A 22563-nucleotide genomic window follows, 5' to 3' on the forward strand; every position below is an offset into this window, starting at 1 on the left:
TAACTAAACAGATAAGAAAAATGTTTCTGGGGACCGGCATTGTGGCTCAGTGGGTAAAGCCGCCACCTGCGACACTGGTACCCCATATGCACACCAGTTGGTGTCCCAGTTGCTCTACTTCCAATCCAGCTCCCTGCTAATGGCCTATGAAAACCCGTGGAAGACAGCTCAAGTGCTTGGGCCCCTGCACCCACGTGGGAGACCCAGATGAAGCTCCTGGCTCCTGGCTTCAGCCTGGCTCAGCCCTGGCCCAGCCGTGGCCATTGCACGCATTTGGGGACATGAACCAGGAGATAGAAGACCTCTTTCTCTCTCAACCCTTCCCCCTCCCCCCACCCTATCCTACCCCCAACTCTTGCTTTCAAATAAGCAAATCTAAAAAAGAAAGGAAAAGGAAAACCTCTAACATCAAAGACAAAACTAGGGGTGGGCACTGTGGGTGTAACACCACTTGAGACACCCTCATGCCCATCACAGTGCCTTCTAGTTCTGGCGCAGCTTCCTGTTAAGACACGATCTAGGAAGTGGCAGGTGACAGCTCAAGCACTTGGCTCCCTCCCTCTCGTGTGGGAGACCCGGGGAGTTCTGGGCTTCTGGCTTGGGCCTGGCCCGGCCCAGCCCCAGCTGTTGCAGCCATTTGGGGAGTGAACCAGTGAATGAAAGAACCCTCTGTCCGTCTGTCTCTCAAATAAATACATTTTTAAAAAAGATTCCAGAACGATTATAGATCTAAACATAAAAGATAAACAAACAGTTTCTAGAAAATAACATAGTGGACTAGCTTTTGGATCTGTGTGTAGGCAAAGAATTCTAAAAAGCCTATCAAAGGTACTATTAACCACAGAGGACAAGACCAGTAAATTGGACTTCTGTAAGAACTTCTAGTCATCAAAGGGTTTGTTAAGAGAGTGAAAAGGGGGGTGATTGGGGAGCTCTGGGTCAAAGTACACGAACTTGCAGTTAGACAACAGGAACAAGTTCAAGGAGCTATTGTACAACAAAGTGACTAAGTTGGTAACAATGTATTGTATACTTGAAAATCGCTAAGATAGATTCTAAATGTCCTCATCATGAAAAAATTCTAAGAATGTGAGGTAATGCATGTTAGCTTGTTTTAGCCATCCCACAGTGTATACATACATCCAACCACCATGCTGTGTACTATAAATACAATTTCATCTGTCAATTTAAAAAAGTAAAAGCTATTTAAACACCAGAATTCTAAAGAGATAGAAGGAAATCTATGGATTTGCAATACAAAGGTCTGATAAAGACTCCACATACAGGGGCAGTGCTGTGGTGTAGTGCCTAAGCCGCCACCTGCAGTGCCGGCATCCCACAAAGGCACCAGTTCATGTCCTGGCTGCTCCACTTCCCAACCAGCTCTCTGCTATGGCCTGGGAAAGCAGTAGGAAGATGGCTCCTGTGCTTGGGTCCCTGCATTCTCGTGGGAGACCTCCAAGAAGCTCCTGGCTCCCGGCTTTGGACTGACCTAGCTCTGGCCTTTGCAGCCATTTGGGGAGTGAACCAGCGGATGGACCACCTTTCTCTCTCTCCCTTTCTCTGTCTGCAACTCTACCTCTCAAATAAATAAATAAAATCTTAAAAAAAAAAAAAGAGTACATATACACATAAAAACAAAATATATAAAGAAGTTAGAGGTTATTAAGAAGGCAGACAACCCCTTGTAAAATAGACAACAGTGACAAACATTTCTCAAAAGAGAATATCCAAATGGACAACCAGCATAGGAGATGTGTTCAGTATTGGGCTGGCAGCAGGTTAAGCTGCCAGCACCTTTCCCTGTGGGTTGTGGTTCAAGTCCCAGCTGCTTCATTTCAGATCCAGTTCCCTGCTAATGCGCCTGGGAAAGTAATGGAAGATGGCCCAAGTACTTGGATCCCTGCCATGCATGTGGGAAGCCGGGATGGAGTTCCCAGATTCTGGCTTCCACTTGGCCCAGTCCCAGCCTTTAAAGCCATTTGGGGAGTGAGGCAGTGGATGGAAGATAGTCTCTCTCTCTCTCTCTCTCTCTCCTCTTTCTCTCTCTGTAACTGCCTTTCAAATAAATAAATATTTTTTAAGAAAGTGTACTTGATATCATCAGTCTCTAGGAAAATCTAAATTAAAAACACAATGAGGCACAACCTCACCCACCTGAATGTCGAAAATAAAACACAAAAATGAATTCCTGACAATATTAGCACGAGTGGGGATAGGAGTGTAAATGGATAAAACTTGTAAGCACTTTGGAAAACTGTCTCCCCTACACCTGTCCTCTGTCCAACAACAGTCCCAACAGAATTGCCTCCACACAGTCACCAAGAGGCATGCCCAGCATTTGTAACAGTCACAAACCAGACACACATCAGCATGGTGCACGTACACGACAGAACACTCTATAGGAGCAAAAAGAATCAAATACAGCGGCAGGTGTCGGGCGCCGCGGTTAGGTTGCCACTTGGGACACCCACATCCCGTATCAGAGCAGTGTGGTCTGGGTCCGGCCTCCTCTGCTTTTGATCCAGCTTCCTGCTAGCGCACGTCAAGTTCCTGGCTCTCTGCCATCCATGTGCAAGAAGACCCTGATGCAGTTCTGGGCTTCGGGTTTTGCCCTGGCCCAAACTAAGCTGTTGCAGGCATCTGGGAAGTGAACCAGCAGATCAAAGCTCTCTCTGTCACTCTGTTTCTATTTCAAAGAAAACACAACAATAAAGCACTACACAGATGAAGTTCATAACCTCAGTGTGGAGAAGCTGGACACACACACACATACATATATGATTCACTTATAAAAGTCCAGAAATAGAAGCAATTAATCCACGATGATTGGGGAACAAGGCAGTGTACCGGGAGGCACATGGTGGGACTTCGAGGGTATTGCTAGCGCGTTACTGCCTGAGCTCCGTGGTGGTTGCATAGGGATGTTTGTTTTGTACACAATGATTTGGGCACTTTCCTCTATTTATATTATACTTCAATAAAAGTTTACTCAAGACACAAACCGAGGGACCAGCGTTGTGGCACAGCGGGTGAAGCTGCCACCTGTGATACCAGCATTCCGTATGAGTACTGGTTCAAGTTCCAGCTGCTCCACTTCTAAACCAGCTCCATCTCTTTCCCTGTCTCTGTAACTCTGCCTTTCAAATAAATAAGATAAATCTGTTTAAAAAAAAAAAAAAAAAGGCCGGTGCCGCGGCTCACTAGGCTAATCCTCCGCCTTGCGGCGCCGGCACACCGGGTTCTAGTCCCGGTCAGGGCGCTGGATTCTGTCCCGGTTGCCCCTCTTCCAGGCCAGCCCTCTGCTGTGGCCAGGGAGTGCAGTGGAGGATGGCCCAGGTGCTTGGGCCCTGCACCCCATGGGAGACCAGGAGAAGCACCTGGCTCCTGGCTCCTGCCATCGGATCAGCGCGGTGCGCCGGCCGCAGCGCGCCGGCCGCGCCGGCCATTGGAGGGTGAACCAACGGCAAAGGAAGACCTTTCTCTCTGTCTCTCTCTCTCACTATCCACTCTGCCTGTAAAAAAAAAAAAAAAAAAAAAAAAGAGGGAGAGAGAGAAAACCTAGAACTGAAAGACTCTAGCCTAGAGCTAGTGGAATCTCCCAATCTCTCATCTACTAATGGCTACAGTCTACAGTGAAGTGGTTAAGAACCCACCCTCTGGGGCCAGTGTTGCGGCACTGCAGGTTTAGCTATCACCAGCATCCCTTACAGGATCTGCCTCTGATCCAGCTCCCTGCTGCGAAAGCAGTGGATGATGGCCCAAGTACTTGGGGCCCTGCCACCCATGTGGGAGACCCAGATGGCATTTCAGGCCCCTGGCCCAGCCCTAACCATGGCAGCCATTTGTGGAGTGAACCAGCAGATGCAAGATCACTCCCTCTTTCTCTGCTTTTCAAATAAGATAAATCTTTAATATTAAAAAAAGGCCAGTACCACGGCTCACTAGGCTAATCCTCTGCCTTGCGGCGCCGACACCCTGGGTTCTAGTCCCGGTTGGGGCGCCGGTTCTGTCCTGGTTGCTCCTCTTCCAGTCCAGCTCTCTGCTGTGGCCCAGGAAGGCAGTGGAGGATGGCCCAAGTGCTTGAGCCCTGTACCCACATGGGAGACCAGGAGGAAGCACTTGGCTCCTGGCTTCAGATCAGCGCAGCGTGCCGGCCGTGGCGGCCATTTGGGGAGTGAACCAACGGAAGGAAGACCCCTCTCTCTCTCTCTCTAACTCTGCCTGTCAAAAAAAAAAAAAAAAAAAAGACCTCTGGAGGCAAGCAGCCTGGGGCTGCCACACAGCTGTCAGGCCACTGGCAACGATTCCCAGCTTCCAGGCTCATCCACAGCACCTGGAGGATTAAGCAAGATTCCCTGAAATGTTAACATTCCCACAGGCACTTCCTTCTTTAGTCTCCCCCAGTTGAAGCCCTTCTTCCCTGGAAGGACAGAGGCCTGGACGCGGCTGCTCTTCCTCACCTTTCTGGCCTCCGACACCTTGAGGTAAAGCATTTTGTGCTCTGATTCTGGGGCATTTTGGGGGAGACAGACTGGGGCTCAGGGTGAGTCTCTACTCCCCTGGACGCCCCTCTTGTGGTGGCCTCCTGCCTCCCTCCTTCCCGACTCAGAAACCAGGGAGGGGGCAGAGGCTGGTGATCCTGAAATGACACTCCCAAGTGCAAGTGCGAATGCGGCTTCCCTGCCACAGCCACCCTCGATCATGCTCCTGCACCTGGAGCACCAACGTGCTGGCAATCAGCATGGCGGACTGAACTTATTTCAACTTGCAGGGAAACAAAAAAAAAAAGAGAGAGAAAGAATTTGTTCAGTTCTAAGTTTCTCTTCCACACCTTTTTTCTTTAAGCTCTGGCTTCTGTGACCCTTATGATATAGGCACTAGGATAGCTGATAACATGGATCTGAATTAGTATCTTTTTTTTTTTTTTTTTTTTTGACAAGGTAGAGTTATAGACAGTGAGAGAGAGAGAGAGAGAGAGAAAGGTCTTCCTTCCGTTGGTTCACTCCCCAAATGGCTGCTATGGCTGGTGCGCTGTGCTGATCCGAAGCCAGGAGCCAGGTGCTTCTTCCTGGTCTCCCACGTGGGTACAGGAACCCAAACACTTGGGCCTTCCTCCACTGCCCTCCCAGGCCACAGCAGAGAGCTGGATTAGAAGAGGAGCAACCAGGACTAGAACCCGGAGCCCATATGGGATGCCAGTGCCGCAAGGCGGAGGATTAACCAAGTGAGCCACGGCGCTGGCCCCATACTGGGTTCTTTTGAGCTCTACAAGTTTATAGTCCAGAAAAAGGCAACACTGGTCAGTGGGTTAGCCTGCCACCTGGGCCAAGATGGACAGCTGCTGTGGCCACAGGCTGCCATCAATATCAGCTGGGGCATCTTTTGAATAATAATTTTTTTTTTTAAAGATGTTTATTTCTTTGAAAGGCAGAGAGACAGAGAGACAGAGAGATTTTCCATCTGCTGGTTTACTTCCCAAATGACCACAATGGACCAGGGCAGGGCCAGGCCAAAGCTTGGAGCCCAGAACTCTGTTTGGGTCTCCCATGTGGGTGGCAGGGACCCAAGTACTTGGGCCATCTTCTACCCAGGCACATTGGCAGGGATCAGAAGTGGAGCAGCCAGGACTTGAACCAGTGCTCAGATACGGGATTGCAGGAGGCAGCTTAACCTGCCGTGCCACAACCTGGTCCCAACGATAATTTTAAAAATAGCTATTCTTTACTGCATGATGACACAGCGCTGGGCATGGAGCTCACCACTCTCCATGCCTGACCCGTTTCGTCTCCCCACAGCCCTAGGAGGGACACACAGCTGTCTGAAGGGGAGCACCAGCAACTAACAGGGCAATGCCTCTGAGCCCAAGAATCAATCCTTATTCTGAGCGTTTCACAAAAAATATTGAATGCCTCTGAGCCCAAGAATCAATCCTTATTCTGAGCGTTTCACAAAAAATATTGCATTGCATACACCATATACTCATCTTTTTAACTTACCTTTAACGTGTAGGACTATAACATATGCTGTGGACTTTAGCCTAAAGCAGGACTACAGGTGCTGGAGCATGTGCCCACACAATGGGTGTGTGGGGTGGGTGTGTCTGGGAGGGACTGACCTGTGCCTCTGGAGGAGGGTGTGGGAGGGGCTGTGCCTGTGCAGATGTGCACTGGGGGAGTGTGAGCGCAGGGTCTGTGAGCCTCCTGTGTCTGGGGGGTGGGGGGAGAGGCATGTGTGCAAAGGAGCTTGCCTGTGTAGGGTGGGGGAAGGGTCCTCCTTCCAAGCCATGCTCTGGTGCCTGCTGGCCAGAGACCAGGTGTTTCAAAGAGCCTGGGGAAACCAGTCTTGCCAGAACCCTGCCCAGGTCACAATAAATCAGCCCTGCAGCATGAAGTGGCTCTGACCTTAACGTCTGGGGAATGTTTCAGCAGCACCAAGCTGAACGGCCAGCAAGCCAGGCTGGTGCTGTGCAAAGCCTCTGTGCTCGCCTTCCTGCACAGCCACACAGAGTGCCCATCTCATCCTGGTGTTCGCGATACAAATCCCCCAGAGGTTCCTCCCAAGGATGCTAGAGATAAAACAGGATTTCATTTCTCATCAGAGCAGAATTCGGACAAACCAATCTAAACCATGATCCCAAAAACAGGACACAAAATTGCATGTAGACGATGTGTGATTTTCCATGTGAAAACACATTCAAGAGGCTCAGGGAAATGAAAATAGCTTATATCCTGTTGTTTGCTATAAGCTTTTAAAAACTAAAACAGTGGGGGCCCGCAATGTGGCACAGCATAAAGCCACTGCCTGCGGTGTCAGCATTCCATACGAGCGCCAGTTCAAGTCCCGGTTGCTCCACTTCTGATCCAGCTCTCTGCTATGGCCTGGGAAAGCAGTAGAAGATGGCCCAAGTCCTTGGGCCCCTGCACCCATGTGGGAGACCTGGAAGAAGCTCCTGGCTCCTGGCTTCAGATCAGCGCAGCTCTGGCCACTGTGGCCATCTGGGGAGTAAATCAGCAGATGAAAGACCCCTCTCTCTCTCTCTCTCTCTCTCTCTGCCTCTGCCTCTCTGTAACTCTGCTTTCAAATAAAACAAATAAATCTTAAAAAAAAAAAAAAATGTTGAGCCGGCGCCGTGGCTCAATAGGCTAATCCTCCACCTTGCGGCGCCGGCACACCGGGTTCTAGTCCCGGTCGGGGCGCCGGATTCTGTCCCGGTTGCCCCTCTTCCAGGCCAGCTCTCTGCTATGGCCAGGGAGTGCAGTGGAGGATGGCCCAGGTGCTTGGGCCCTGCACCCCATGGGAGACCAGGAAAAAGCACCTGGATCCTGGCTCCTGCCATCGGATCAGCGCGGTGCGCCGGCTGCAGCGGCGGCCATTGGAGGGTGAACCAACGGCAAGGGAAGACCTTTCTCTCTGTCTCTCTCTCTCACTGTCCACTCTGCCTATCAAAAAAATAAATAAAAAAAAAAAAAAAGAATTAAAAAAAAAAAATGCTAAAACAGTGAAAGCCACAGGCTCATCATGGATTTGTTTAGATTTTTTTTAAGATTTATTTATTATTTATTTGAAAGGAAGTTGTAGAGAGAGAGGGAGAGACAGAAGAGATCTTCCATCTGCTGGTTCACTCCCAAAATGGCCCCAATGGCTAGGGCTGGACCAGACCAAAGCCAAGAGCCTGAACTCAATTTGGGTCCCCCATGTGAGTGCAGGGGCCCAAGCCCCATCTTCTGTTGCTTTCCCAGGCCCATTAGCAGGGAGCTGGATTGGAAGCGCAGTAGCCAGGACTCAAAACAGAGCCCATATGGGATGCCAGCACTGCAGGCGGCAGCTTTACCCGCTATGTCACAGCTCCCGTCCCGCCTCAAAGCTGCTCACAAGATGTCCTGGCACACTCAATGTGAGAAGAAGGGAAACCCAGCTACAAGACAGGCAGGATGGAGGGGCCCCCCCGCGGGGCACCGTGGGAGGGCAGCCACACCCCATGACAAATCCAGGGGCTTAGAGAAACGGCTAGAGGGGGCCACACCATGGCTCACTTGGCTAATCCTCCACCTGTGGCACCGGCATTCCATACAGGCACCCGGTTCTAGTCCCGGTTGCTCTTCTTCCAGTCCAGCTCTCTGCTGTGGCCCGGGAGTGCAGTGGAGGATGGCCCAAGTGCTTGGGCCCCTGCACCCACATGGGAGACCAGGAAGAAGCACCTGGCTCCTGGCTTCGCATCGGCACAGTGCTGGCCGTAGCGGCCATTTGGGGAGTGAACCAACGGAAGGAAGACCTTTCTCTCTGTCTCTCTCACTGTCCAACTCTGTCAAATAAATTTTTATTTACTTATTTATTTATTTGACAGGCAGAGTGGACAGTGAGAAAGAGAGACAGAGAGAAAGGTCTTCCTTTTGCCGTTGGTTCACCCTCCAATGGCCGGCGCGGCCGGCGCGCTGCGGCCGGCGCACCGCACTGATCCGAAGCCAGGAGCCAGGTGCTTCTCCTGGTCTCCCAAGGGGTGCAGGGCCCAAGTACTTGGGCCATCCTCCACTGCACTCTCGGGCCACAGCAGAGAGCTGGCCTGGAAGAAGGGCAACTGGACAGAATCCAGCACCGCGACCGGGACTAGAACCCGGTGTGCCGGCGCCGCAAGGTGGAGGATTAACCTATTGAGCCGTGGCACCGGCCCTCTGTCAAATAAATTTTAAAAAATAAAATAAAAGAGAAACGGCTGGAGGGAACAGCAGCTAAAGCGCCAGAGGGTCCTCTTAGCCTGGGGTCATCTTGGGCCCTGCTGCAACTTCCACAGGGAAGTTCAAAGTCTCTCTAAAACCACAGGCGGGCTAGGAGAGAACCAGCCCCGCTACTGTGATGCAAGGAGCCTGTCCTTCCCCGTGGGCTACGATGAAAGCAGCCTCTGCCGAAGTCAGTCAGCAGACAGTGACACAAGCGTCTGGCCTGTTCTCCTTTTTCATACAATCTCTCCCTGGCCATGCAGCCTTTCAGGAACCGCATTCAGGGAGTGACAAATGCGCTCTTGACCCCTGCCCTCAAGAAGACAAGGCCAGACCCTGCACCGAGGCCATGCTTCTTTGCCCTCCAAGAAGATGCCCTGGCTGTTCAATTGTGGGGCCAGGCGTGCAGAGAGAAGGCACGTGGTGTCTTGTACCTGGAAGCCCCTGCAGAAGAGCTGGGAGGCAATCAATACGAGTTGAAGCAAATTTTACACGACGCTGGCAAGAAGGGCTCTTCTTGTGCAAGTTCTCCCAGGACAAGAGGGACGGAAGGGGAAAACGCCACGTCACACCCTTGGTGATCCAGCTGACGCGTCCCCTCATGGACGTCTGGAGTGTCTTCCCCCTCCCTGACCCACTTCTGTAGAACAGCCCAGGGTTGCTGCATTCCCACGCATGCACCTGTCACTTTTCAAGGTTAAACATCTGTTCAGTATTTCCCATGCTGACCAGAGGTGTGCAGGAAACCACTGGAACTGCGTTTCCTAATTAAAAATACAAGACTTGAAAAGCAACCGCCAGTGCGTGTGATCCAAGAGGCTCTCATCAGGGCCTACCTGCAAGGCCAAACCTTCCAGGACCCACACCAGAGCTTTAGCAAGAGAAACATAAATAGACTGGTGAGACTGCTCTCGGCTCTGGCTCCTTGGTGGGAACCAGCCCAGGGGCTGCGTGCGTGGTGCCGGCAGAAGAGGTGCAGCTGCCCCTGGCTGGCACAGCCCAGCCTGCTCAGTGCCCGAGCTCCTGCCCACGAGCATCGCACTAAAGAGAAAGTGAGAAAGAGCCTGGCCGGCTCTCTGTCAGCTGCCCTCGCTGGGCCCTCTGCCCTGTGCTGAGCACCATCCAGGAGCAGGCAGCTCCTGTCACTCTCTCAGATATACCTGCCCCTGGGCAGCTTCTTGAGATCAAGTCACCGACTGGAGACTGTTTCCAAGTGGAGTTGATGGAGATCAAATGTTAAGCTGGCCCAAGCCTCCTGTGGCTCTCCTGTCCCATCCCACAGATGTGCTTGGCCTCCCTTCTCTAGGGAGGCTCCCGGATACCATGCTCCCAGGGGTTTTGTTTACAATGTATTCATTTATTTGAAAGGCAGAACGACAGAGGGACAGACAGAGAGATCTTCTATCCTCTGGTTTACTCTATAAAAGGCCTCATCAGCCAGGTCTGGGACAGGCCAAAACCAAGAGCCCAGAACTCAATCTGGGTCTCCCATGTGGACAGCAAGGGCTCAAGAGCTTGGGCCACCTTCCACGGCCTTCCCAGGAGCACAGCAGGGAGCTGCATTGGAAGTGGAGGAGCCGAGACCCACGGCGCCACACTGCCAGCCCCTTTCTGTCTCCTGGAAGGAGTAACCTCCACCAGGCTTTTGCAGCTGTCACTCCCCAGCACTGTCCTTGACACTTTCTTACGTTCTGCGTGTTCTCACCTGACTCCTAAACCTTTTAGCCTCGTCGTGCCCTCACTGCTGAGACCCACGTGGACGTTCGCACCTGCACACTTGCTTAGATGTTCTACAAACTGGTTGGTCCAGGGCCAGCAGCAGCATCTGACAGCTTGTCTGAAATTCAGGTTCTTTGGCCCCATTCCAGATCCACTGAGTGCCAATCTGCATTTTTAATAAAAAGCCTAGGCGGTCTGAGCGCACGTTCAAGTGTGAGCAGCTCTGGCCTGCACAATGCTGAGCACCGAGAAGGCACCCAGCAAACGACAGCTCTGTTATTACCACCACCTCCTTCCCTCCATCCTCACCAAAAGGCCTCTTGGTCATGCTCTCCCTACTGTAGTTAAATGACATCATCAACCCAAACCCCAAGCTGCAAACCTCAGAGGCTCACAACTGCCTCCTGGCCCTGACTGCCCATCTCTGGAATGATTCCGGAGTGCTGCTCCTCTCACTTCACAAGCATCTCCCGGGCTGGACCCTCCTCCCTCAGCCCCGTGGCACCCTCTCGGGGAGCTGTGCGAGCTTTGTTTACCTGTCTCCCGGCTAGACTGCGAGGTGTGGGAAAAGGGCTGTTTCATCCATTTCTGATTCCCCAAGCCAGCACAGTGTCTGACACATGAATTGCCAAAAGTTCAACCAAATGAATGCACAGGCAGACAGGTGGGGGTGAGGTGGCAGCGCTAAATTCCGAAGGTGCATCAGATGACAGGATTCGAAAGGGAAGGCAAAAATCAGGCAGTATTTTTTTTTCTCAGTTTTATAAAATTGTCCCAGGAATAAAGCTACTAAGTGGGGAGAAAAAAAAATCCAATGTGGCACATATGTAAAAATGGTGGCGGTGGGGATTTTTAATGAACGTATTTCAAGGCTTTTTCCCACCCTACAAGTTACACCCCATTCCCTTGCAGTACCAAGTTCATGGGCACCTCCTGGGTCGGGGACTGAGCTGGGTGGAGTTTACAAGCACCTCTGCGCAGTCAGTGGTCTGGAGGGTTATAAGGTGGGTGGGGAACGATAAGAGTGCTAAAGATGAGCCACCTGCCTAGGAGGGGCAGGAATGCCCCAGAAGGAAGAGCACGGGCAAGAGCTGAGAGGTAGGGGCCACGAGGGGCCAGCGCGCCCACATTCCACAACCTCCACAGGGAGAACTCACTCATGACTGGGCTGGCAGAGCATCAGCAAAGGAGGCAAAAGGCACGCGGGGCCAGCAGTGACCTGGGGCACCTTTGTTCTAGGATTCCAGGCTCTGGACAAACCCATCTACAACACCCAGTAATACAAACAGTTCTAGGCGAGGTTTAAGGGCCAAGGTTCAAATCCCAGGGGCCTCTGAGTAGCCTGCCGGGCTAGAACAGCTCGCCCACTCCACCGTCTCCTTCGGGCAGCACCTCTGCTCACATGGTCTCGCGTGTGGCATGCACCTCCCTGAACAGCTAATGCAAACCGCCTCGGCCTAGGAGGCGGAAGCAGCAGGGTGGCTCTCATGGCCCGTTCCTGAGTTCTGGGGTCAGCTCAGCCCTGGCCCCTAGAGGGAAGGAGGGGATTCAGGACTTACTTTAATGAGTTCAGCTGAGTAAACTCCTGGTGGCCAAAGATCACTGGCAGAGAAACTGAGGCACAAGGAAGGGAAACCAAGCACCACACTCAAGGCCCCAAACTTGGCTCCTGGGCCCTTGGCCATGAGTCGTCGCAAGAGCTCCTCCTGTCTCTCCTGGTGCAGCAGGAAACACCCAGCCCCTGATAACTAACCACATTTCTCTGCATCCCTCATCCGCTGCTCAAAACTGGAACACTTCTAGAAAAGGGTTAATTCTCTCCCCAGGCAGGCAGGTCATTCCTTCATTCACTTTCTCATTCAGTGATGTGTTACGGAGGTCTCACTTTCCAACCATCACCACCCTAGGGGCTAGAGCTGGGTGGAGAACCAAACAAGAGCCCTGCCCTTTGAAACTTACATTCTCTCGGGAGGAGGCAGCCAGCCACCACCACCACAGTAACACAGAGATGTGACAGAGTGCCATGTGCCAGGAGACAGAAAAGCTAGCACAGGGTAAGGGAGCCGGGGAGGCTCAGGGTGGGACAGGGGTGCGGTTCCCCACACGCAAGGCCTTGCTGCAAAGACCAGGCTCCCGGGGACACAAGGAAGGAAGAAAGCAGGCCCTTCGGGCTTCTGGGGTAGAACATTCCAACTGAGGGAAGAGCCAGGGCAAAGGCCCCGGGATGGGAGCGTCCCAGTGTGCTCAAGGAACAAACAGCACGGAGGCCTGCCAAAGAGTCATCCAGTCATTCATCTGCTCGCCATTTCCGGAAGACCCATCTCTCCGCCTGGCACTGGGTGGTGAAAACACGAATAAGGCCTGGGCCCCAAAGGAGCTGATAGAGGGTGAAGGGTCCAGGAGAGACCCTCCGAGGACGCTGGGCTCTGCTCTGGGGGCTGCTAACCACACTGGCTGTGCTGCAGATCCTCAGGCTCACTTGTTTTTCTTAGCTAAAAAAGAAGCCTCCCAAACACTAGACATGTAAAGAGAATCTTTTAAGCTGCAGAAGCAGAGGAGGGCTCTACCATGCCCTGGGTGGCCTCAAACTAAAGAAGTAGATGCCAGATGGAAGGCTATGGGAAAGGCCACACCGGGGAGGGTGGCGATGGACGAAGCTGGGATGAAGCTGGGTTTTCTGAGCCCCCCGCCCCCTGCCCAACCAGGAAGTGAGAGCATGAGGCCCTAGGGCCTGTTCATGGGGGGGTGGCAATCACACCTGTGCCAGCTTTTACCAAACCTTCCCAGCACCTCCTCCGGGGCTTGGCCTCGGGCTCCAGGCCTCTGTTAAGGAGACTAAACTGCAAATCTGGAGAGGTCAGCCCAGCAGTGCTCCAGCCCAGGTGATGTCAGCTCTATTTTCCCAGCATAATGAAAGTGTACTTCTTCACCAGTCAGAGCGCAGAGATGGCCCTGCCAAGACCCAGGAAACTCCCACACAAGAGGTTTTATCCTTGCTGATCAGGGGCTAGAAAGCCCGGCCAGGCCAATCCCTACTGGCTGGATCCAGATCTCCAGGGGGAGGTACGTTGTGTGTATCACCAGCAAGACCCAAAGACCACAGCGGGAACCCAGAGGCTACTGGGGGTGGGGCACAGACCCTCACTCTGCCTCCCTCCGTACCTGGAAGAAACAGATTCCTGGGTCTGTGCATACAAAGCTCCCCTAGAACCTGTGTCCCCCCAGTCCTTAGGGGTGGGGGCTGTCTCCCATTCGCGCATACACGGCTCCCCTTGGCCTCAGCTCTGATGTGGAGAGTCGGCCTGTGAAACTTTAAAACGGAGGGTGCCAACTCATCATCCTAGCCTTGTCCCTTGCTCCTGGACTTGAACATCTTCTCAGACCAAACCTGGCCAAGCCAGCCCCTTCCTCCCCGGCCTGCTCCAAGCTGCCTGCCACTCTCTGCTCCCAGCCCCAGGCCCCGCCTGGTGGATGGCCTCGGCCAGTAGCTCTACCCCAGGGGAAGAAGGCTTGGCAGGCCTTCAAAAAGCCGGGTCCCCAGGTTTGCCATGAACTCCCCCATTCTTTTCTAAAGCGCTTCCCTCTCTGCCTCCCACTTCCTAGGGCCAAGGGGTTTCTGACTCCATAATTGGCTTGTTTACGGCCACTCCGAGGGTTTCTGAGTGGCAGGGGTGGGAGGAAAGTTGCTGGGAGTAAGGAAAGGGGTGTGTGCCTTGAGCTCTGAGGCTGGTGAGTAAACTCTCCCAGAGCCTCTCTAACTACCTGAGAACTGGCCAAGAACCCATGCGAGAAAAAAAAAAAAAAACAAAAACACCAGGCAATGCAGGGCCGGCTGAGGATTCCCAACACACCACAGCAGGCAAGCTTATGTTTGGCGCCTGGGAGAGACAGAACAATAACCCAAGCTTAATCTGTGAGCTTCTACTGAATGGCAGAAAGCATTACTTGGCATTCCGAGCAGGGAGCCAACTCGAGACCTCCCGATTCAGCTTCTGTGGGCCAGGTACCTCAGTGACGTCATGCCCCTGCCATAGCTCCAGGCTCAGGACAAACTCAGTGTCCACACGCGCCCCCAGGTATGCCAGCCTGCCCCTCCATGACATGGATCTGATCATTGATCGGCTCATGGGAACAGCCCACCTGGGCCACCAGCACGCCCTCTGCTTCTCCATCTGAGTTCTCTGCCTTCTTCTTCTTCTTCTCCATCGTTCTCGGCTCCCTCCCCCCACCCCGTGATGGTTTCTCCAGTTCCCCGAGCCTTCCCCACCCTACTGCACGCCACACTCTAACTCTCCAGCACCCTGGTGCTGGCCTCTTTTCAGGCACTTGCCTTATTCTGTTCTGCTCCAATAGCTCCCCAGGGCCTCACTCTACTCCTCCAAGCAAGCAAGCGTGTCTTTATTCAGCTCTGATCCATCCAAAGCAGAAAGCCCAGTACCCGGCAGGCAGCCGACACTTAAGAACTGTTTGCACCGTGCCCAGTGCCGCTCACCTCAGGGGCACGGACATGACAAGCAGAGGGACACGGAGAACGAAGACCAGCAGGCACAAAGCATCCTAGACAGGAGGCGTCTCAGGGAAGCGTGGCCGAGGTCGCCACGTCCATGCTTACCCTTCTTGAACTCCTCCAGCATGGCATCCAGTTTGGTGTCGTGGAAGACAAAGTGCACCGGGTGGTTGTAGAAGCGGGTGATGGTCTTCAGCGGGGTGCAGTCGTCGGGGTCCACAAAGGCCAAGTCCTTGACGTAGAGAATATCGACGATGTTGGACTGCTCGTCTTCGAAGACGGGGATGCGGGTGTAGCCGCTCTCCATGATCTCGGACATGGTGTTGAAGTCCAGGATGGCGTCGCTGCGGATCATGAAGCAGTCCTGCAGCTGCGTCATGATGTCCTCCACGGTTTTGGTCCGCAGCTCCAGGGCTCCCTGGATCATATTGAGCTCCTCCTTTACGAGGTCGTTATAGGGCTCGGTCACCTTCAACATCTCCATCAGCTTCTCCCGGTTGTAAACGGTGCGAATCTCCTGGCCCAGAAAGAAGTCCAGGAGTTTGCTGATGGGGAAACTGAGCGGGAAGGTGAGCAGCATGAAGAACTTGGTGAGCACGATGGTGTTGGCACCCACGGCCAGCCCGTGGCGCGAGCACAGGGCCTGAGGGACGATCTCCCCAAAGATGACGATGCCGATGGTGGAGGAGGCCACAGCCATGATGCCGGACCCGATGAGGTTGTCTAGGAGGATGGTGAGGGAGGTGTTGACCAGGACATTCCCCAGGAGCAGCGAGCACAGCAGGTAGTTGCCCTTGCACCGGATGGGCAAAATCTTGCGGGCGTAGCGCTTTTCCTTCTCTGTGCCACAGTTCTGCACAATGCGCAACTCCATGGGGTCCAGGGCCATCAGCCCCAGGTTGAGGCCCGAAAATATACCCGACAGCACGAGCAGCACCGTAATCAGCAGGATGTGCAGCCAGAGCGGCAGGAACCTGCCAGTCTCCTCCACCATGAAGAGCAGCGAGTCCTTGTCCGTCCACTTGACCCAGGGCTCATCGGCGCGGGCCCGGGTGCACAGCGCATACAGCTTGACGTTCTCGCTCCTGCGAAGGAACTTGGTGAGCACCACCAGCATCCCGGACGTGTTCCCGCGGCTCACGTTCACCAGCTTTTGGACGACCAGGTCCTTGGTGAGCTCTAGGCAGTTGGTGGAGTTGTGGGCGGTCTCGGCGTCGTCCACCTCCGTGAAGGAGATCAGGTTGCTGGAGATGTCGCCCAGGCGCTGGCCGTACAGCCTCAGGTTCACCGTGCTGCCCTCGGACACGAAGATGATGCCATCCGGGTTCATCCCACACGACTTGTTGCAGCTCGCCAGCCTCATGCCCACGATCTTGCCCCGCTGCGGGGTGCCCTGGCCCCGGGCCCCCCGCGCCCACAGCAGCACCGGCAGCACCAGCGCCGCCAGGAGGAGGCGCCCTCGGGCTGGCCCGCCGCCCGGGCGCCCGCCCCCGCCCACCGGCGCCATGTTGCTCCGGCTCTGCCTCCGCCGCCGCTCCCCGCGCCCCGCCGCGCGGCCCCGCTCGGCGCCGCCGCTCCTGCCGCTCCGCCGCCGCCGAGCCAACTGCCCGGGCCGCGGGCCTGACGTCAGGTCAGCGCCCCGCCCGCCCCGCCCCGCCGGCCCACGCCCCTCATTTGCATGCGAGGGCCCGCCCCCAGAGAGCGCGCGCCCCGAGCGCCGGCCCTTAAGGGGGTCCCGGCCCTTAAGGTGGAGCGGCGTGGGAGCGCGGGAGCCGCCGGCAGGCGAGCGCCCCGCCCTCCGCCTCCACGCCCTTCCGCGCCTTTCCCCGCCTTTCTCTCCCGGCCTCGCGTGCTCGGCTGCTTCCAGATCCCCGGCGGTCTGCAGCTCAGCCCGGGGTCGGCGGCCTTTCTCCGCTGGCACGGCGAGGGTGGGAGGAAAATGCATTTCCTGATTTAGAAAAAGGGAACCGGAGGGCTCACCCCTTGGAGTCTTTGCTGACCCCCTCCCTCCGGGGGCTTTTGCTGACCTTGTGCCAAGACCAGAAATAAAGCCCCCTCCCTCAGCCCCGTCCCGCCCCAGCGCATGCTTCTATTGGCCAGGGGGGCGGGGAGGAGCCTGCAAATTGGGGAACTGTGGAGAAAGAAGGGCCAGGCCTTGGCCTTGGCTTATCTCCGGTCATCTCCATTTAGGTGCGGGCAGATACTGAGCCGTTCCCACAGCTCAGGCACGTGTTCTAGGCTCGTAGCAGTGACCGGCAATAAACAGGTAAACCCTAAGGGGTGGATAGGGGTTATTTCCATTTTACAGATGCTGACATGGAGCCTCGGAGGCACAAATCCGGTTCTGCCCGGATTGTGGTCTCAGCCCCTGTCTGCACCTGTACTACAGCTTCCTGAGCTGGTGGGAACAGAACAGTGCAGCTCTGGGAATATCCCGCCTGTGTAGCAGCAGTAGCTGCTGCCGCCGGCCCTTCCCGGGACCAGATTCAGCGACTGGCCAGCTGGGGCAGCTGCATGTGGAAATGCGCTGGGCAGCAGGCCTGGCTTCCTGGACAGTCCTGCCCCCGTGTCAGTCAGCAGCTATGAAGTGTGCCCCAAGCACTGGGGGGGGGGGGGGGGGGAGGCTGCAGCTGCTCACCCTTGGAGGGGGAAGCAGACAGACCTCCTTACCATAGCTGCAGAGAGGTGAGGCGAGCCCTGGGTCTTGGAGCCGTCTTTTCCCAGCTCAGGACAGATAGGCATCACTCTCTCCCTGCACCAGTTCTTCTGTTTATTTTTATTTTGGTGCACTGTGCACCAATAAAAGTAACAATCAATAGCAGCCAGAAAGAGCCTGAACAGAGGGAAACAATGAGTGTTGTAGGAGGAGGCGTGGCTACAGAGAGACCTGATTTGGGAAAGCAGTTAGCAGGGGCTGAGGGTTCTGGAAGCAGGGCCAGCCTGAAGTCCCTTGCAAGGAGCTGCCTCAATCCATTTTCCACCGTGTGCCCGCAGGCCAGGTTCTTCAGAGAACAAGAACCTTGGGGTAGGCACTGGCCAAGACAGAACCCCGACAAGCTGTTCCCTCTCTCTCCACCAACCAGGAAGCGCCACTTGCATTGGCCCCACTGCAAGCATGGCTCTTAGAAAGACTTCTGCCCAGCCCACCTCATCCCTTCCAGCCTGGCTGCCTTCCCTCCTCCATACTTCAAAACTTTCCCATTCTATTATCGACCAAATTTTGGCTATTTTTACCCTGCCGTTTTCATGCTGTCCGCTCTCAGAAGCTCGGTAGGTACACACAATGCAGAAGGCAGCAAACAGAAGGAAAAATGGGCTCTGAGTGTGAGAACAATGGTGAGGGTCTAATAGGAAAAAAAGAAAAAAAAAAAAGCAGCCTCTGGTACAGGTCAGTTCATCACATCACGATTAGGTGAATAGAGCAGGCTCAGTAAAGAAGTGAAATTCCCCTTTGTTCTCCCAGGGCTGCCATCTTGGGGGTAGGGGGGTGGGGGAGGATTCAAATCCGGGAGAGACAATGTAATTCGAGACGTGTCAGGAGACGCTAGGGGTGCAGGCCGGAGTCCAGCTTGGGTCTCTGCTTGCATCCCTGGTGAAGGGATCAAACCTTTGCTCACCTTTCCACGCCTGCCACATGAAGCACCTCTCCCACAGAGTTGGGACACCACGGGGACCGGGCAGCTGTTAAAATGCAGAGGTGGGAAGCCCTGATGCAGGTGTGGCTATGGGAATGGCAGAAACAAACGTGCGAGCAGGGGCCGCCGCGCTGTGGCTCACTAGGTTAATCCTCTGCCTGTGGTGCTGGCATCCCATTTCGGCGCCAGGTTCTAGTCCCGGTTGCTCCTCTTCCAGTCTAGCTCTCTGCTGTGGCCTGGGATAGCAGTGGAGGATGGCCCAAGTGCTTGGGCCCCTGCACCCACATGGGAGACCAGGAGGAGACTCCTGGCTCCTGGCTTCAGATCAGCATAGCTCTGGCCGTAGCGGCCATTTAGGGGGTGAACCAACGGAAGGAAGACCTTTCTCTCTGTCTCTCTCTCTCTCTCTCTCTCTCTCTCACTGTCTGTAAACTCTACCTGTCAAATAATAATAAAAATAAAAATAATAAAGCATGCAAGTGGAAAGCCTGTCTCCGAGGGGACAGGTGAGTTCATTGGATGATGCCTTGACTCAGTTTCCAGCCCACATCATCTTAGCAGGTGGGGACGAAAGGCCCGAGGTGTAGGGTGTCAGGACTCCCATCTGAGACACAGGCTTTGTTGAGGAGACAAAGACATCAGATTAAGGGGTCCAGGCCAATGGAAAGCATGTGCCTCTGGGAGAGGGTCGAATACTAGGGGGCGTGGCACCAGTGAGGGGAGTTTTTTTTTTTTTTTTCCTTGAAAGTCAGAGATTTTGAGAAAGAGAGATGGAGAGTGAGAGAGAGAGAGAGAGTGAAAGCTGTTCTATCTGCTGGTCCACTTCCCAGATGGCTGCAGTAGCCAGCGCTGGGGCGATCTGAAGCCAAGAACAGGAGCTTCTTTTAGGCCTCCTATGTGGGTGCAGGGGCTCAAGCACTTGTGCTATCCTCTGCTGCTCTCCCAGGTACCCTAGCAGGGAGCTGGATCAGAAATGGAGCAGCCAGGACTCAAACCGGTGCCCATATGGGATGCCAGCTGTGCCCTAGCACCAGCCCCCAGGAGAGTCTGTCTGCATTTGGAAGGCAGGCAGAAGGACCCACCATGGGGGTGCAGAGCACAGCTCTGAAGGTACCTGGTGGGGAGCTGGCTTGGCCGCTGCCTGCCCATGTGCCCTGGGCACTGGGACATTCTCTGGGTGTTGTGCTAGAGGATGCATGGTAAATAATTCATAAATGGCAGCCCAGGGTAAGTGCTCAATGAACACACTCAGTGACCACGATGACGATGGAAATGATGCAGCCAGGGCTTCTAGAGGACACTCGCCCTCTTCCTGGGCTCCAGTGTGTCTCCAGCCTGCAGCAGCCACAGTCTCCTTGCTCTCTTTCCCTTCCCTTTCGCGCTTCGGTAGAAGATGAAGTGACGATCACCGAGGACTAAGCGAGACCCCATGGAGAACCTTGGGCCTCCCCGGGAGGGAGGAAAGGAGCCCTGGGGGGAGTGAAGCTGGGTGGCAAGAACTTGCATGGGACTGCGAGGCACAGAGGGCAGCAGGCTGGAAAGGCCAGGAATCCAGGGAGAGAGGAAGCTTCTGACTCCGCATCTGACAGATCCGACAGCCCCTTGTCACGGAAGTCCCTGCTGGTACCAGGCTCCGGGGAGGAGCCCCAGACAGCACCGTGTCTGAGAGGGGCCGGGCAGATCCCAGGATTCAGCACAGGCACACACACACACACACACACACACACAGTGTGCTGAGCACTCTCTGACCCCAAGGCAGGCTACCACAGCAAGCTTTCCCAAAAAATACAAAGACCCCCCTCTTGAATTTTTCATTTTATTTGAAAGGCACAGAGCCAGAGAGACTGGAGACAGATAGGGATCTCCCATTCGCTGATTCACTGCTCTGCTATCTGCAGCAGCTGAGGCTGGGCCAGCCTAAAGCCAGGAGCCCAGAACTCAATCCGGGTCTCTCATATGGGTGCCAGGGACCTAAGTCCTTGAGCCATCATCTGCTGCCACCCAGGGGTTCCTGATAGCAGGATGCTGGACAGCGGAGCAGAGACTCAAAGCAGGCACTCTGGTCTGGGATGCAGGCTCTCAACTGCTGTGACCTGGAGCTCCATCCTAAGTGGGGCAGCAGGTTAACCTGCCCCCAAAGAATATAATTTTAATTGTACATACCTGTGGGGGTACCATGTGATGCATTGATGATGCTTGTATACAGTGTGTAATGATCACAAATACCCTTATTTAAGAAATAACTTCATCAGTCAAGAAGAGCAAGGGAGAGTGAAATAGCAAATACGGAGCATTTACAAAGGTTGACGAAAAATGTACTTGGAGCCCTTGTCCTCGTTTTCTGACCCTTTCCTGAGCTGGCAAATGGAAAAAGGCTACAGCAGAAATGTCAAAGGCCCTATCCCTTGTTAGCAAAAATGAACCGGGGCAAAGCACTCTGCCTCACAGGGCTTGGTTTCCCCATTTTTAATATGTAGATCAAGAGACCTTTCCAGCTGTATCGAAAGAGATAAATGAGCCAGTGGTTGAAGCACGGCTCCATAAATATTAGTTTTCTGGGCCGACATTGTGGTGTAGCAGGTTAAGCCACTGCTTGTAATACCAGCATCCTGTATGGGTACCAGGTCGAGTCCTGGCTGCTGCACTTCTGTTTCAGCTCCCTGCTAATGAACTTGGGAAAAGCAGTAGAAGATGGCCCAAGTACTTGGGCCCCTGCACCCACACGGGAGATCCAGACAGAGCTCCTGGCCTCAGCCTGGCCCAGCCCGGGCCATTGCAGGCATTTGGGGATTTCTCTTTTTGTCTCTCCCTCTCCTTGTGTGTGATTCTGCCTTTCAAATAAATACATATTTAAAATAAATAAATATGAATTTTCTTCTCTCAGGCTAGGATTTTCACATTATATTTCATTCATCTAATCATTCATGCATTTTTATATGTTTTACTAGGATTCTAACATTGCTAAACTGAGGCCAGTTGCAGTGTTGTGGTACGGTGGGTCAAGCCACCACCTCCAATGCTGGCATCCCATCTCCGAGTGCTGTTTCAAGTTCTGCCTACTCTGCTTCCCATCCAGCTTCCAGCTAACGTGCCTGGGAAAGTACCAGAAGATGGCCTAATTACTTGGGCCCCTGCCATGTACATGGGAGAGCCTGATGGAGCTCCAGACTCCTGGCTTCAGCCTGGCCCAGGCCTGACTGTTGTGGTCATTTGGGGGGTGAGACAATGGATGGAAGATCTCTCTCTGTCTCTCCCTCTCTCTGTAACTCTGCCTTTCAAATAAATAATAAAATCTTTAAAATAAGACAGAATTGCTAAATTACATATATTTGGCACAACAAGCTTGTATAATACAGAATGTATCAAATAGAAAATGTGCATCTCCATTGTGTTTTCTGTGAAATATTTTGCCACCTGCCATCTGCCCTCTTCACTGCTTCCTCTACCTCCCTCTGGGCTGGAGACTGTCTTCCACTGGGTTGAGGGTCCCTCAAGGGCAAAATCCGTGTCATAGTTGTCCGTAGCAGAGGGCTCAGAATTCCAGACCCATTTGTGAAATTGGACCTTCCACCGGCACCGTGGCTCACTTGGTTAATCCTCTGCTTGCGGTGCTGGCATCCCATATGGGTACCTGGTTCTAGTCCTGGTTGCCCCTCTTCCAGTGCAGCTCTCTGCTGTGGCCTGGGAGGGCAGTGGAGGATGGCCCAAGTACTTGGGCCCTGCACCCACGTGGGAGACCAGGAAGAAGCACCTGGCTCCTGGCTTCAGATCAGCATAGCTCCGGCCATAGCAGCCATTGAGGGTGGTGAACCAACAGAAGGAAGACCTTTCTCTCTGTCTCTCCCTCTCACTGTCTAACTCTATCTGTCAAAATAAAAAAAAAAAAAAAAAAGAAAAGAAAAGAAAGAAAGAAGCTGGACCTCCTACTGCTGAGGGGGGTTGAAAGGAGGAGGAAGCACTGAGCCAGAGGCTTTAGATACAAAAC

General features: G+C 53.9%; 1 protein-coding gene and 1 long non-coding RNA gene across 5 annotated transcripts in view; one reads left to right on the plus strand and one right to left on the minus strand.

The window, feature by feature from the left end:
- The window catches only part of CNNM4 (cyclin and CBS domain divalent metal cation transport mediator 4), a 50083-nt gene extending 33526 nt beyond the window's left edge, over positions 1 to 16557 (minus strand). For both annotated transcript variants that reach the window (XM_002710030.6, XM_017339876.4), the window contains exon 1: positions 15049 to 16557. In XM_002710030.6, coding sequence (XP_002710076.1) covers positions 15049 to 16450 — 1402 coding nt within the window. In that variant the 5' untranslated portion in view covers positions 16451 to 16557. The remainder of the gene's footprint in view (positions 1 to 15048) is intronic.
- Positions 16437 to 21969, plus strand: LOC127488128 (uncharacterized). Of its 3 annotated transcripts, none has more exons than XR_007915573.3 (3): positions 16437 to 16573; positions 17134 to 17209; positions 21527 to 21664. It is a non-coding gene; the product is annotated as an uncharacterized LOC127488128 (long non-coding RNA). The 3 variants fall into 3 exon arrangements; XR_016229184.1 differs by lacking the exon at positions 16437 to 16573 and adding an exon at positions 16758 to 16871; XR_016229183.1 differs by lacking the exon at positions 16437 to 16573 and having other exon boundaries at positions 17062 to 17209; positions 21527 to 21969.
- The last annotated feature ends 594 nt before the right edge of the window (positions 21970 to 22563 follow it).

This window comes from Oryctolagus cuniculus, chromosome 2, assembly GCF_051225735.1.
Source record: "Oryctolagus cuniculus isolate XC-2025 breed Fujian yellow rabbit chromosome 2, ASM5122573v1, whole genome shotgun sequence".
NCBI classification, from domain to species: domain Eukaryota; kingdom Metazoa; phylum Chordata; class Mammalia; order Lagomorpha; family Leporidae; genus Oryctolagus; species Oryctolagus cuniculus.